This window comes from Lepidochelys kempii, chromosome 6, assembly GCF_965140265.1.
Source record: "Lepidochelys kempii isolate rLepKem1 chromosome 6, rLepKem1.hap2, whole genome shotgun sequence".
NCBI lineage: Eukaryota > Metazoa > Chordata > Testudines > Cheloniidae > Lepidochelys > Lepidochelys kempii.
This window is the reverse complement of record NC_133261.1, coordinates 26,539,476-26,554,938: the sequence shown is the minus strand read 5'-3', so window position 1 is coordinate 26,554,938 and position 15,463 is coordinate 26,539,476. Positions and strand designations below refer to the sequence as shown.

At 50.0% G+C, this 15,463-nt stretch overlaps 1 protein-coding gene across 2 annotated transcripts in view; it reads left to right on the top strand.

Annotated features, from left to right (window-relative positions):
• Positions 1-14,806, top strand: part of DUSP8 (dual specificity phosphatase 8) — an 83,152-nt gene extending 68,346 nt beyond the window's left edge. For both annotated transcript variants that reach the window (XM_073347225.1, XM_073347226.1), the window contains 4 exons: positions 521-687; positions 3,998-4,157; positions 4,770-4,893; positions 5,537-14,806. In XM_073347225.1, coding sequence (XP_073203326.1) covers positions 521-687; positions 3,998-4,157; positions 4,770-4,893; positions 5,537-6,665 — 1,580 coding nt within the window. In that variant the 3' untranslated portion in view covers positions 6,666-14,806. The remainder of the gene's footprint in view (positions 1-520; positions 688-3,997; positions 4,158-4,769; positions 4,894-5,536) is intronic.
• The last annotated feature ends 657 nt before the right edge of the window (positions 14,807-15,463 follow it).

Genomic DNA, 15,463 nt, shown 5'->3' with positions numbered 1-15,463 from the left:
GTTAGCCCTGGGGTCCTGGCCAAATTCTAACATAGGTCATTTAGTTCTGCGTTCCCCCACAGCCCCCTGCAGTTTCAGTATATTTTCTTTATCTGTAAGTTGACACTGATGCCCATCGCTAAGCTACTTGGTTGCCTACAATCAGTTAAATACCAGCAGACTATTACGCACCCATCCATCTTCCTAACAACAGTGGGGGTGATCAATGTATTAGGTAAATATATGAAGAACAGTTTACCCCACTGTGACTACATGGGGAGATGGTACTAACTCAATTTGGAAATAGTGGGGCAACACACATAATACATCAGGTCTCTTACAGGTCTCAATACAGGTCTCTTATGGGGCTGACTTGGTTATAATTGACTGTTGGTATTTTCTTCCAGTTTTATGCTAGCACCAAGAAGCAATAACCATGATCAGGACCCTGTTCTGCCAGGTGCTTTACAGACACACAATGAGAGACCTTCTCTGTCCTGGAGAGTTGTACATAGTCTAAATCTCCTCCTTCTGTCTGCAGGGGGCTTTGCCACCTTCTCATCTTGCTTCCCAGGACTCTGCGAAGGGAAACCAGCTGCCATCTTGCCAATGAGCATCTCCCAGCCATGCTTGCCAGTGGCCAATGTTGGCCCCACCCGCATCCTGCCTCATCTCTACCTGGGCTCCCAGAAAGATGTCCTAAACAAGGTATGGCCTTCCTGGTGGGGTGCCCCATGCCTGCCCCATGCTGCTGTTGTCCCTAATCAATTAGAACAGGCCTGTCCAGTCGGGGTGGCACGTGGGGGAAGCTAGCTGTCTGTTTCCCATTTGAGGACAATGCTCGTGTAACTTTCAGTGGCTTGTCCTGCCCAATTTCGCCAAATAAGGAGCTACGGATATGGCCCATACATACAAAGGCCTGGGGGGGGGGGGGCTGTGGAGAGCATCCGCAGGAGGAGCCTGGCAGAGTTCTTGGCTGGAAGGGGTGTTGTCCTGCCGTGGTTTGATTCAGTCCTGAAGGGATGTGTGAGGAAGGACTGTCCTTCCCTCCGCAACCTGAGGGGAGCTGCCTGATTCCCCTGACTGCCATGCTCAGCCGTGGCAAAGGGTGAGGGAGCATGGCCAAGAAAATGCACATAGAAAAGTTTTAAGTTCTTTGGGCTTGGTGAGTGGCAATGGCATCCAAACCAGGAAGGGGCAGGGGAGCTGGAAGGGCAGAGAGGAGCAATGGGGAAAGAGGCAGAACGGGCACAATGGAGCTGGGAAGGGGGGAAGAAGAAGAGCTGCCAGGGTGCCTCGCCCCAAGGAGCCCCTGCGAGATTCACACAGAGGGAGCCAGCTTCTCCCCACTAATCCCCCCTGCCAGCTGGGCTCCCAACACTGACTTCAGCTGTTCCATGCCCAGCTTGGCAGCCAGAGGGAGAGGGGTTAGGCTGGGATGTTTAATCATGGCGGGGGAAGTGGGGAGGGGACCAGCAGCCACAGTCCAAGGCAAAGAGCTCTTTAAAGAGGCCTGGGAATAGACAAAGATCTGCTTCGGGAAGGGAAGGGCAGAGGGAAAAGAGGGGTACTGTCCTTTTAAAGGTGCCAGAGTGCTTGGGAAGTGATGTCACCTCAGGGAAGGAATTTTGTTTTAAGAGAAGAAAAAAATAAATGAGAGAAGAAAGAAACAGAAATTGTAGTTAAAATTCCGCTGAGCGCCTACCGTGGGCAGGAGGGAGCCAGTCAGACATTCTCGCCTGGGGAGAGGGCCAGGGGAGAAGCATCTGAGAGGAGCAGGGGGTGGTCCAGAAAGAGGAGAGAGAAATTTTTAGATACAGGGAGTAGAAGGAAATAAAAGAGAAAAATGCCAAGAATGTGAGCTCAGGAGCTGGGCTGGCTCCTAGGAGCTGAGGTTAGGCTTCTAGGGAGCCTGCTGAGGAAGAGACTCTTATGTAAGCTTAGTTAGGACAGGAACCACAGGGTGAATTAAATGGAATTCAGGGAGGAAATCTCGGCCATGTCCCCTGAGAGCCCTACATCAGGCGTCAGACTGACTGGGCTTCAACCCTGCCCCCCACCCCATCTCAGCACGACCTTTTGCTCACCCCTTCATTCTGAGAGGTGTTTGCTTCCCTCTCTGCGCCCTGGTGATCGTTATTGAGGACAAGAGACTCTCCCTCCTCGTATCCTAGGGCATTAGAGAGCAGGGCTGGCAGAGAACAACCCTCTGTGATGGGATAGCACGGTCCCTTGTGAGCACGCAAATCCAGGGTGACCATATTTCCCAAAGGGAAAACGGGACTTATCCAAGGCTCCCGCCCCCCCCACCCCCCCAATGCTGTTGCCGGTCGCTGGAAACCCCCCACCCGCATGCCAGGCTGTTGCTCGGTTGCTGGAACCCAGCGGGGGGCCCCACATGCTGGAATGCTGCTCCCCTCCTCCCCCCAGCGCTGCCTCCCCCCCTCTCTGCTCGCCCCCTCTGCACCACACCCCAGACAAAAGTGGCCATTTGTCCTGTTTGTTCTTGCCAGCTGATCAAGTCAGCAAGAGCAGTCGTGACACATGCCTCCTTTTGGAAAAAAACTGTTGGGATGGCCGAGACAGGGCTTAAAAAAGGGACTGTCCCTGCCAAAATAGGACGTATGGTCACCCTACGCAGCTCTGCACCTCACTGCTGCCATGCTACAGGGCTCAGCCTGTGGCAGGGGAGGTTTCTTTTATCTCTCCATTTCCCTAATCACTGTCTGTTTTATGGCACCTTTATTTCTTTCTCAACTCCTTCCTTCCATTCATTTCTGTGTTCCTCCGCCTCTCCCTGAAATAGCACAGAACAGGCATTCACAGGACTAGAACTATCAGATCTTTGGTACGGATCGTCTCCCTGGTTTTGGACATAATCTGGCTTGGATTTCCACTCTCGGGGGAACAACAGGTCATATTCACCACTACACTCTGGCTGTTTTATGCTGCTCTGGCAATGCATACTGGTGAATCTAGCCTTGTCTCTGGGAAGGATGAGAGGTCACGTACGTGTGCCCAATGAGCAGAACATGGCAAGAAATGATCCATGAACACTCACTAGACATTTTGAACTAGCCTCTGACTTTTTCATTCACTTTCTGTAAACATGCAGGCGAGTCAGGTTACTGACAGAAACGCTGGGAAGAAATGGTGACTAGTAATGACTATGGCAGAACACTCATGGAAAGCTACTTCTCAATTGGTTCGTCCAAAGAGTTCACTCCAGAGCCATGATTACATTCATCCCAAAAGGAAATCGCATGACCTAAATATGTCCCAAACAAAACAGCTAATGTTGTGAATTGCCAATCTCCTATGCTGGAAATGATACCAGCAGTAAACAGTTTACAAGTCTCTTATCGACTGAAACTGGTTCCGGTAAATCACGCAGTGGAGAGTTTCAAACAGTGAACAAATCTGTGGGAAATTTTGACTTGTTGCCAGGTGATTTGAGAACAGAAAAGAGGGCTACATTCATTGAATACTAGCTCTGCTAGTAAGATGCTCTCTTCCCCTGAACCTGGCCCCTCTAAGCTTTTTTCCACAGTAGATGTAACCCTAAGACTATTCTGTTTTTCCTCCTTAAAATTTCCCACCATTGTTCTAGCTCTGGGGTTCTCAGTCTTTTCCCCTCCCTGCCATCTAGCCAGGACCCATTTCTCTTTACCAGTATGGGAAGGGCAAGGTGGTCAGCACCCCCAACACCTGATCAGGACCCCAAATGTGAGACCCTCATGCCGCAGCACAGTGCGGGAGCAATGGTGGAAGAACTAGTGCAGAGAGACTGCAGGCAGCTTAACCATGCTCAGAGCAGGTCCGTATGACACTGGCTTATGCTTCATTGGCTCATCTGTGCTGGTGCTCCCCAGGTTGCTACTTCGAATCACACTGGAGCAACGGTGGGGGAACTGCACGGCAACAACACTGGAGTGCATGAGGCCTATGAGAGTGTAGATGGGAAGGTCCCACTTTGTACTGACTGAGCCCACATCACTTGTGTCTTCTCTGTCACCAGGACCTGATGACTCAGAATGGAATAAGCTACGTCCTCAATGCCAGCAACTCCTGCCCCAAGCCAGACTTCATCTGTGACAGTCACTTCATGCGCATTCCTGTCAATGACAACTACTGTGAGAAGCTGCTTCCCTGGCTGGACAAGTCCATTGAGTTCATCGGTGAGGCATCTCCCTGGCTCTCTGGGCCTTTCTTTACTTCTTCCCGCTCCAGTCTTGATTTTTGTTGTGGTGGCCCCAGACATTGAGAGCTGGACTCCTCACTCCTTGCCTATCCCAGCCAACAAAACCCAGGCTTTTCTTCCCCCAGCTCCTCTCTTAGTCCAGAGAGACCTTGTCCCTTCACCCACAGTGAAACATGCACACTCGGCCACTAGAAGAAGCCTGTCCTCCCTGAGAAAACCTGGCACCTCGACCAGCACCAAAGTCATTTGAAAGTGTGACCCTCTCTGTGCAAACGATCATACTTTCCACTCCTGTAAGACAGCCTTTTATTTGAGGGTCTCAGTGAGAAACAAGGGCTAGTGTCCTTATGTCCATGTTATGCATGGGGTAATGGGGACACAGAGAGGTGCAGAGACTAGCCCAGGGTCAAGTAACGAGTCACTGACAAAGACAGGGGGTGAACCCAGGAGTCCTGCCTCCCAATCCTCTGTGCTGGCCACTAGACATACGGCATCACAAAGATGTTCCACAGGGACAGAGGATGAAATGACTCTGTCCAAACTCTAGGGGCACCCCTCTGAAAGCTGTTCTTTCTGTACCGTGCTGCAGACAAGGCCAAGGTATCCAGCGGCCAAGTGATGGTGCACTGCTTGGCAGGGATCTCCCGCTCAGCCACCATTGCCATCGCCTACATCATGAAGACCATGGGCATGTCTTCAGACGACGCCTACAGGTAGGTGCAACTGGATGAGGGGAATGAGGAAGTACGTGAATGTACCCCTGCTCTAGTAAAGGGAAGCAGGCGGGCGCAGGCGGAGAGAAGCTGTCGGAAAGGGTTTCAAAGCATTGTTTTGAATGACTCTCCTGAGTTCTATTGAGTTACACGTTGCTAGGCTGACACTGGGCCCTGGGTGGGGTATATGCTGTGTGCCCTACCACAGAGCAGTGCCCGTGCACGCCCCTCATTGTTGCCCCAGTCAAAGGAAATGAAGGGCTCAGCTTCAAGAACCAAAACCCTTGACTAGGTTGAAATCTGGTGTAGGCTGGCCTAGTAGCTGGTTGGTGCTGCCCTACATTCATGGGAGGCAGAGGGCTGTCCTTCAGGAGCAGTTTTGAAATATCACAATGGACAGCATGCCATGGGGGGGCGCCCATGGGAAAGTAGAATGAGGCGATAAATTTCCTAGAGCCTAAGCAGTCCTAGCTTTCTCTGCAGATTGCCCTGAGGCACTGTGGATCGCCCGTCACCTGTTTCTTTCTGAGCTTTTGGTAGAATGCACTAGCTTCTCCCGCTGAGGAGGCCGGCAGAGCTAAGGTAGCCTAGGTGGTGGGCCAAAGACCAAGTCATGACCCCATCTGTTTGTCTACCCTTGCAGATTTGTCAAAGACCGGCGCCCATCCATATCGCCCAACTTCAACTTCCTGGGCCAGCTCCTGGAGTACGAGAGGAGCCTGAAGCTCCTCAAGGCCTTGAAGGCCCAAGGTGATAGGAGTGAGGGGGATGCCCAGCCAGACCCAGCTGAAGTGCCTGAGAGCAACAGGCACCTGAAGCTTTCTACCTCAGAAAAGTCCGAGGACATATCGAAAAGCACAAGCTTGGCACCCTCCCGCAGTGAGCCCGAGAGGCCAGCAGGAGCTCCCAAAATTGTCTCACCCACAGCACTACAGCAAGGACTCAACGGCCTGCACTTGTCCTCGGAGCGCATCCAAGACACCAACCGGCTAAAGCGCTCCTTCTCCCTGGACATCAAATCAGCCTACTCCCCCAGCCTGAGGCAGGACACCCCAGGCCCCGCTGACACCGGGGAAGCCCCCAAGCTCTGCAAGCTGGACAGCCCTTCTGGACCTAATGGCTTGTGCCAGTTCTCGCCCGTGCCGGACAGTCCCGACTGGCCCAGCGGGCCGGACTTCCTACTGGAAGCCAAGGTGAGGCAGAGGCGGAAACACAGGCATCAGGCGGGCTCCCCTGCCCACGGGATGAGCCTCAATTTCAGCGGGGTGTGTGCCGTGCACAAAAGCACCAGCGTGGAGGACAATCTCAAGCAGACGCTGCGGCTGAGCCTCCCTGGCGTGGGACAGCAGCCCACACAGCCAGCTGCGACACCAAACTCTGCCGGCGGAGGGGGGGTCGGCGCCTGGGGCGTGCATTTGGAATCACCCAGCACCCCGTCATCGGAGAATCCCTGGTACTTTGGCACAGACTCAGCGGTGGGCGGCGGAGGGAGCGGGGCCTTGTTTGCCAGCGCTGCCTCGTACTCCTCGTTCAGCTGCAGCACCCTGCAGGGCAGCTGCGAGATCAGGTTGAGGGACAAGCAGAGGGCGGAGCAGAGGGACGGGCGGCACAGCTGGCACGAGGATGCCGCCACGGAGAAGCAGTTCAAGAGGAGGAGCTGCCAGATGGAGTTCGAGGAGACCATGTCAGAGGGCAGGTCCCGGGAAGACCTGGGCAAAATAGGCAAACAGTCTAGCTTTTCGGGCAGCATGGAGATCATTGAGGTGTCCTGACATTCGTCCTGGGGCACTGGAGAGTGAGGGGTGGATATTTAACTGGGAAGAGGCAAGGTGCGGGTGGGGTGGGGACAGTATTTATACCTGTGTGTGTATTCCCAGGTGCACACACGCCAAAACAAAACAAAGATGAATGAATCCAAAGTCAGGAAACATGACAGTGCATGCTTAGTGCCCCTCCCCTTTGGTCTCCTTTTCCCCTCCTCACCCTCCACCCTGGCTGCATTCCCTTTTGGGAGGAAGGAGCCGATTAACCTTTTCACCCCTTGGGCAGAAAGCGACTCACTGGGGTGATGGAAGAGCTGATCTTTGACTGAAGTGGGGCAGACATCTGAGCATCATTCTCAGCTTAAAATTCTGCGGGGGGGGGAGGTTATATTTTCTCCGCAGATGTGCAATCAAAAAGTAAGGGTGCCTTCATTTAGAAGAGAGCATTGTCCTGACCAATGGGAAATGGCAGAGGCTTTGCTCACCCCAGCTCTCTGTCCCTTGTATCGGGGTCAGGGACGGAAGGTAGGTGGCTCCCTCTCAAGGGTGGGGCGGGGACATTTGCATTAGCTCCTCCCCTAAGCCTTTTTCTCATCCTGGTGCACTAAGCATGTTCTGCCTGTGTTTTTTCTGGCTAAGTATCTTAATAATGCTGCACTACCGCAGCCCTATACATATATAAATATATATTATATATAATATAAAAAAACCACACAAAGAAAAAGGTAAATGGTTTTACTGCAATTTTTATTGAGACGTAAATAATATTTCAATGGTTTTGTTTTAATTTATTGAAGCTGTTCATTCTGGCAATGATTTGCAGACATTGAGGGGCGGTACTTTCAGCTCTGTTTTTACTGTCTACGGTATTTAAATCTGAAACACGAGTTTCTAAGCAATATCCGCAGCCTGTGACTCCTTCTGTAGCGCACATCGGCGACACAGACTCCCCCTTCCCTGCGCACAAAGCAAAACCGGGGCAGGGAAAATCTTTCATGCACTTTTTAAAAATGAAAAAACAAAACAAAACAAACATCTTCTTTCAACACAAACTGAGCAGGAAATTCTCTCCTGAAAGCTGCTGCTTTACCTCTTGGTTCCTATTTGATTCTCTCTTGTCTCCATCAAAGCCATAGCATCTTTTCCTCTCCCAGTTGTGGGACAGAAGGGCTGGCATTGGTCTATGGGAAAACCAGGAGGGGAAGGGTGAGACGATGAAAAAAACGGAGGATGGGTTCTGGGATGTGGGGAATGAGGGAGGAGAGGAGGCTTTTAATTAAAGGGTCAGCAACCCATACTGGGTTGTATTGGAGAATTTGGAGGTTACTGGGTCCTTTTGGAGAAAAAATTACTCCCTAAATAATGCTCGAAGGGTTCTGTGCGGGGTGAACTCCCATCAGGAACTGCCTTGCCCACTAGCTCAGGGGGCTTCTGGGGAGGAGGTGGGGTCCAGGAGAAATAGGGAACACTTCTCACTCTTGTGCATGGGTGAGATTGTGATGAAAAGCCCTCAAGGCCCTGCTTTCACTCTCCCAGTGTTACTCCACATGGCTGTCCAGAGGGGCTGCACCCTGGAGGAAAATACAAACCTCATCCTTAGGAACAAATAGAGTTATTTATTATAGTACCAGAATGAACCCCAGGGGATCCTGAGGACAGCGACAGGTTTCCCACTGCGAGACAGTTAGACAGTTACCTCTGAGTGCTTAGCATACAATATTGCTCAGTACTCCAGCACCAGTTCTGTGTGTGTGTGTGTGTGTGTGTGTAAGAGAGCATGATAATGGGGCTCCTGTGGGTGTGCAAGTGACATGGGGCAGAGGGAAAACAGTCCAAAGACACAGGAGAAGCCAATCAGGAAGGAAAAGAATGAGAGGAAACACCAGGAAATGCATTGGAAGGCTAAGAACCAAACCCAAGATTTGGGATGTTAGTGTGAGGACATGCCCCTCCCTCCTTACCCCACCCCAGTCTCCTATCTCCAACCCCCACTCCTTCCCTCCCTCTGCAGCAGCATCCTCCCACACTCAGGTGTGTTGCTAAGAAGATTGGTTTCACTGTTTTTCTTTTCCTGGGATTTTGCTTCGGAGAGTTTCTGTTAATTGACCTTTTCAGAGTGACTGAAGCGAATGATGGTTTGTTCTTACCCAGCAGAAGGTAGGATGCTAGCCTCCAAGGGAATCCCTGCCAAAAACCCGTCTCCCTCTGGGAGTTCGGGTGGGTAAAGGGTGAGGATTTCCTAGGGAAGGCCTCCTGCGTGGGATTCTTCCCTTGATTTATTTTTTTAGAGGTGGCGTAGGGCCCAGGTGGGACCTTTAAGCTAACACAGGTGTTGAGGAAGGGCCAGGTCCTGCTGTTACTGAAGCCAAGGGTACTAGAGGGAGCCCTCAAGCAGGCCAATGAGCACACAGTGCAGAAAGCTTCCATCACTTAGCAAGCGCAGTCAAGAGAAAAATGACAAAGGGGCACGAGTGGCTTCTGTTCTGATTCTCAGACACATTTGGCTGCTTCTCCCCTTTATGAAAGTCCCTGTTTCAAAGGGGAGCAAAGCCCTCACCCCAAAAACGGTGTTTCTCCCACACATGCTTAGACCTTGCTGCTGAGCTGCTGCTTGGTGTTATGGGCACAGATCTATCTCTGCTGCAAAGCACATTTCGTTCTCTGTAGCTGACTTTGCTTTCCTCCTTTTAGTATCATGCTGGTTTCCAAGCCAATACCTCAGGGGTTTTTGTTCATGTGTGTGTTGTGTGCAATTTTAGATCCCCCCCCCCGCCCCCCAACCAGCTCTTTGGTTTTTTTCACCTTCCCTTCTTTTTCTTTTGTGTTTGTTTGTGTTTATTTTCAAATCAAACTACACAAGACAAAAATAATGATCTCAGGTTTAAAACTTAACCACAGACCGAAGCCGTGAGGAGCTGCAATAATAATTCTAATGTTTTGGTGGCATCAGATTGTCACTTTCCTTCTGACCATTGTCTGTCTCTGCTGATGTGCGCGTGTCCTAGGCGGAAGGGGGAGGGGAATCTCCAAGGAGGCTTATAACTGGCATTAAGCCTCTTGATTTTTTTTTTAAAGGGGTTAAGTGAGAAGCATGGAAACCTCAAATAATCCCTTCTGGTACCCCAAAATGTTCTGGAGTTGGTAGTGGGGCAGGGGAAAGTTGGGTGATTAAATGCATTTGATTTTCCATGTTGAAGTACTAATAAAATACAAGTTTTGATGGTTGGATCCCTCTGCCTACCCCATTCCTCTTTTTCCTACAGCTGTTTTGAAAGGGGGGTAGATACTTATTTCAACTCTCTCTCCTAAAAAACACAGCATCCATATTTACAGTGAGCACCTCAAATCAGCATCAGTGTTGCCGACTACTATGTTTTAGGAGGTAGGAGGAACCCTTCCCCTTTCTTTCTTGCACCCCCATCCAGTGTAGAGATAAGGTGTGTGGAGACCATGGCGAGGCGGTGATTCTAAGGGAACTGGTGTATTACATAGCATCCCAGCTAGATCGGGGGGTTTACAACAAAGAAAAGCTTCCAAGGGGCTTCTTGAGCTTTTCCCACTCAGCTTTTAACCATTGGGACCCCCAGTAACCATTGGCTGCAATATGACCTGTCTCGTGTTTTAACCCTTTTTGGGCTGCCACTCCTCTCTCTCTCTCTCTCTCTGCTGCATTTTCAGTGAAATTTGAAAAATTCCAACCAACCCTAGAAGCTGGTCACAAAAAAGAGAACAAATGTTTGTCTAAATTTTTTTCCCCCTTTTTAAATTTCAGCAGATAAATTCAGAGATTCTCAGCCAAGCCAGGTCAATTGGCTGATCAGTGGTTACACTGTGAAATATGCCAGCAGGACAGTGTTTCCATGTTCACATCTTACCTATGTTCCATGAGCCTAGTACAGGATCATGCACCACAAATGGAGAATCCCCATGTGTATCCTTGTTGCCATCAACCTGACCTGAAAGCAGGGCTGTCATGTACCAAAGTGTCTCCATTGAGAAACACAGCTTCTCAGATGATTTCAACAGTATCGATCAGCATTCCTAAAGGATACTTGCCTTATGATGGGGGAAGAGCCATCCAGCTGCTTAGTGGCAGTAAATGACTCACACTTGTTCTGCAAGTCGCACAGGCATCTGTTTATGTAGGGTCTGCCCTTGATCTTCCCAAGGTTGCTGCACCAGAACTGGAGTTAGTACAGAGACCTCTTCAGCGGTGAAGTTCATGATAGTTTCCCCTCCATGACATGTGACCCAGCTGTACTGCAGTGCAGAGGGAGGAGCTAACGAGGGTGCCTCCAGGCAACCCCTCACTCCTATTCACACATTATTGGTTGAAGCTTGGGAGAAGTATGAACCGCAGCAGTTGCAACAGCACCCCAAAGACACAATACAGAGGCTAGCAGAGATCCCGGGAGGGAACCAAAAGGCGTATTTCCTTTCCACCACAACTGGCATTCCATAGCTGCCAGCACCAGCTCAGCCCAGAGTTGCTGTCTCCCGTCTTTTAATCCGACAGCATTAGAGAGAATTAAGAGTTCCCTTTGCCTGTTGCAGTGGGTCTTACCACCACTGCTAGCATTGGTCCAGCCCTACCCATGAATAGCTACAGTAGAGTTCTAGAGTAGACAAGCACTGGCATTTTTACCACTGTGACCTCAAGACTTGGGTGGGCTCGGATGACACAGTGGTACACAGAATTATGAGCTCCACGCTATTACCCCCCAGCACTAATACCACTGTTAGAGCTGCAATTGTGGGAAATTTGGGGGTTAAAAATCTAGTGTAGACACATCCTAATGACAGACGTGACATGAGATATGGTGGAGCTCAACCCCTTAGTCCTGCATGAAGTCACGGCAGACTGTGCTCTAGGACACATCCAGGCCATCCTCCGCCTGACACTGCAATCTCAACCTTTATAACTACGAACAACAAGCAGACAGGGTCAGTGAAGAAGAACAACATGAGCAGCTGCCTGCTCAGAAATAGCAGCAGGGCTCTGAACAGCTGCCATCTTGTGGCGTTTTAGAGACATGGCTGTTGTGGTGCATGCAAAAATGGGGGTCTCTTGTTTTTTTATCTAGTCTCCCCCAAAGAACGCTAGACTGTCAGCAGTGCCTTTTGGCAGCGCTGCGTCTGCACGCACTGCGGTGACCACCTACTCCGCTGTCCATTCTGCACTTAAGCCAAAGGTTTTAAGAGCCATGGAGCGTTTATAACCCATCTTATCAGTGTTGTGAATACGCGAGCATTTGCCCTGCCCTTTCTGATGGTTCTTGTGAGAGGGATTGGCAGCCCCCGCACTTGCATCATTTTAAACACTAGAAAAACACTAGAAAAATTTCCTCTAAGGGAAGATTCCTCCACTAGCCTCGAGCGGTAGGACTGATCCAAAGCCATTGGACTCAATAAGAGTCTTCCCATTGTCTTCATTGGGCTTTGGATGAAGCCCTACATGGCTTAATAGATCTTTTCTGTCTCTTGTATCAAGGAACAGGTTAGTTACCTTGGAGGATTCTATCTGTTGCCTAATTGGTCCCCGTTCCTTACCGCATTTGTTTAATGAACTCTGTCAGCCAGAACCTCTGGTCCACAGAGTCATTGGCCTGATTTTGATCTCACTTGGGCCTGGTTTGCAGTGATGTATCACCCTTGCCTTTAGTGGAGTTACTTCTGATTTACAGCAGTGTAAGTGAGATCAGACTCTGTCCCATTGATTTAAGTTGAAGTAGAATTGGCCCTAAGGAGAGTAAATGAGGCCCCTCATTGGACTATCGAATGAATTTATAAAGCATCTGATTTGTGCCCTGCTGCTTAGATCATCCAATCATTTTCTGCATTAGCTGCATTGCTTGGAGTGCAGGTGCGAATTGATAGATTTTCAGCCTTCTTAAGGGCAGACTGTAAAGCTACCCAGATGACCCTCCTCTAGAGTGCCTCTTATCTCCCAGCTTCTAAAGGAGTGCAAGGCTGAGCCACACTCAGTCAGGCATAACTGGCCAACTCCTTGACCCCCTGCAGCATCCCCATGTCTTTTGTAGCTTCAGGGGACTGGCAAGGGAGGGAGCCTGGGAGGAAAGGAGTTGGCAACACTGAAGCCCAAAGGTATTTTCCTAGCTTGTGCTGTGTTCCCAACCTCTTGTCTCTGTGTTTGTTTCTTTTTCTGGCCATGCATCCCTGTCATGTCTCTGTTTTAGGAAGCCTACACCCAAAAGAAACCCCCTTTGCCTTCCCTCTTAAACTACCAATAATAAACTATCAGTGTTGTAATTGCAATCTATGAATTATAGATTTAAGTATTTATTAATTATTATTATTATTACTATTGTGTAATTTTTTCTTCTTAATCTTTGTATGTTGCTCTTTGGATCTCTGTTGTGAATAAGTGCAGACCCCACCCCCACCCCCCAACTACCCCTCCATTCCCCACCTGCCTCAACCCTGTACCTGCCCCACCAGTCTGGGGCTGGCTGCGCTATACTGTGCCAGGCCTAGCTCATTAGCTGCCCTGGAGAAGGCACACACACTGGTAGGCCCACGTGAGTGGATTTGTAAGGGTGAAAACTCCAAAGGTTCTGAAACCAACAAAGCCCAGGGCAATGCCTGTCTCTCCCCAACACCCACACACGCATGCCTTGGAGTCTACTCAAGTTTGTAGGGAGCAGGAATGGAGAATTTAAAGGCACAAGCTTAAAACTAAAGGAAAATTGACCTGGTTTCCAGGAAACAGTCAATGCACACATGCCCTTAGGATCCCCCAGTCTGGTGGCTGAATCCAGGAAGTTCATCTTTACCAGGAATGGTTTAATGGCCTGGCACCACCAGCTATTTTGGCAGCATTCTCCCCACTGCCCAAAGCCATCGTACCTTACTTTAGGGAGCAATCCTGGGCTTTCTTGGGTTCAGTTTCCCAGCCACCCGATGATCTTCCTTTGTCCAAGGAGCAACACCTTCTAGGGAATGAGGATTTTCAGTTTTAGGGCAGCAGAGCTCCAGACTGCCCAGAAGGGGCTTGGTGGAAGACCAGCCCATGGGCAAAGAGAGATCTGATCAGACTGGTCTCTAATAATGATAGGGATGCAAGAAGAGAGGGGGAACAGCCCCATAAGTGCATGTATTGCTGGCAGAAATAACTATGGTTTTCCAGCATTAAGAATTCACAGGAAGCAGGGTTAAGATTTCTGAGTAACCTTGGTGGCCAGTACCTAGCACTTGCTTCCTGTACCCATAGTCTGGACTCGTCCTGAAGCCTACAAGTACCCAATCAACTGGGTGGGGAGGAGGGCTGGGAGAAAGTATCAGTGCAATAGGAAGGGAATCCTCTCTGTACCGCAGTATCAAATATTATCTCTTTAACTAGCCAGCCCAGTTAGAAGTCATTTTAAATCAAGGGGATTAATATTGCCCTTCCAAGAGCAGCCATGCAATGGCCTATCGTCTCAAACATGAGTGATTTATTCTAGATAGGAATCGTCTTTTCCTTGTGCTGTGTTGAATTTATTTTGTTACTCAAAATCCATTCTAGAGGAGCAGAGAAATCCAGTTCAGGCTTTATCCTCTTCTCAGAAGCCATATGTATAATCCATTCCAGCTCTTCTAGAAATCCAGTTTGGGCTCCATTTTTCCTCTCTCAAGTGCATTTCCAGGCAGAGATGGCTAGGGGGTTAAATGTGGCTGGGCAGGTGGAGGATCCTGCCCCGCAGACAATGCTGTGCATTTGGGGCCTGATCATGTGAGGGGCTGAGCACTCTTAGCCTCCATTAATGTGCAATTCCGTACGGGAGAGCACCAGGCCTTTCATTAGCAAACACACAGTGCCCCTCAGCAGACAGATTGAGTCCAGAACGGACAGGGGCACCTGGAATGCATTGTAAGTGCTAGGTGGGGAGACAGTATCTTGCAACCAGCCCACTGTGTTCCATTCCCTTCTCAGTTAGTCACTGAAACCAAACGCATCTCCTGCCTGTTACACCAATGCTGAAGTCAGATGGTGCCTGGCAGGACCGAGAGACCAGCTCTGCCCTGCCCTGTCTTTATTTATTTATTACTGGAGGCTGTAAACAGCAGTGCTTTTTTACCCTCTTTCTTTTCCTTTCTTTTGTACTTTGGAACAATGTGTTGTAATAAATGCCCACAAAGATGTTTTAACAGCCGGTGTTGGCTTTGTTCTTTGATGGTGAGACCATCGTGTGGGGGTTGCCATGGGATCCTATCCTGAACAGTTGCTCTTGGGAGAGCAGGCTCAAATTGTGTCTGTTGCACATGGAAATGGGTTTGGGTGGGATCCATCGGCACAGGTAAGCCCTGCTGGAAGATCTGTCCACCTACGGTCCACTGGCTGAAAGCTCAAGCTAGAGAAATTCAAACTGGAAATCGGGGCGTGTTTTTAATAGTGAGGGTGATTAGCCATTGGAACAACTTACCAAGGAATGTGGTTTATTCTCCATCACCTGACATCTTTAAATGAAGACTGAATGTCTTCTGCTAGCTCCAGTGGTGAGCTGGAGCCTGTTCACACTGATTCGCTAGAACCGGTTGTTAAATTTAGAATCCCTTTTAGAACCGGTTGTTCCACGAGGGACAGCCGGTTCTAAAAGGGCTTCTAAATTTAACCGGCCAAAAGTGGTGCCTTAGGCGCCAACTCCACGGGTGCTCCAGCCCTGGAGCACCCAAGGGGAAAATTTGGTGGGTGCAGAGCACCCACCGGCAGCTCCCCACCCCACCCCCGGCCCCAGCTCACCTCCGCTCCTCCTCCTCCCCTGAACACTCCATCACGCTCTGCTTTTCCACGCCCCCAGGCTTCCCGC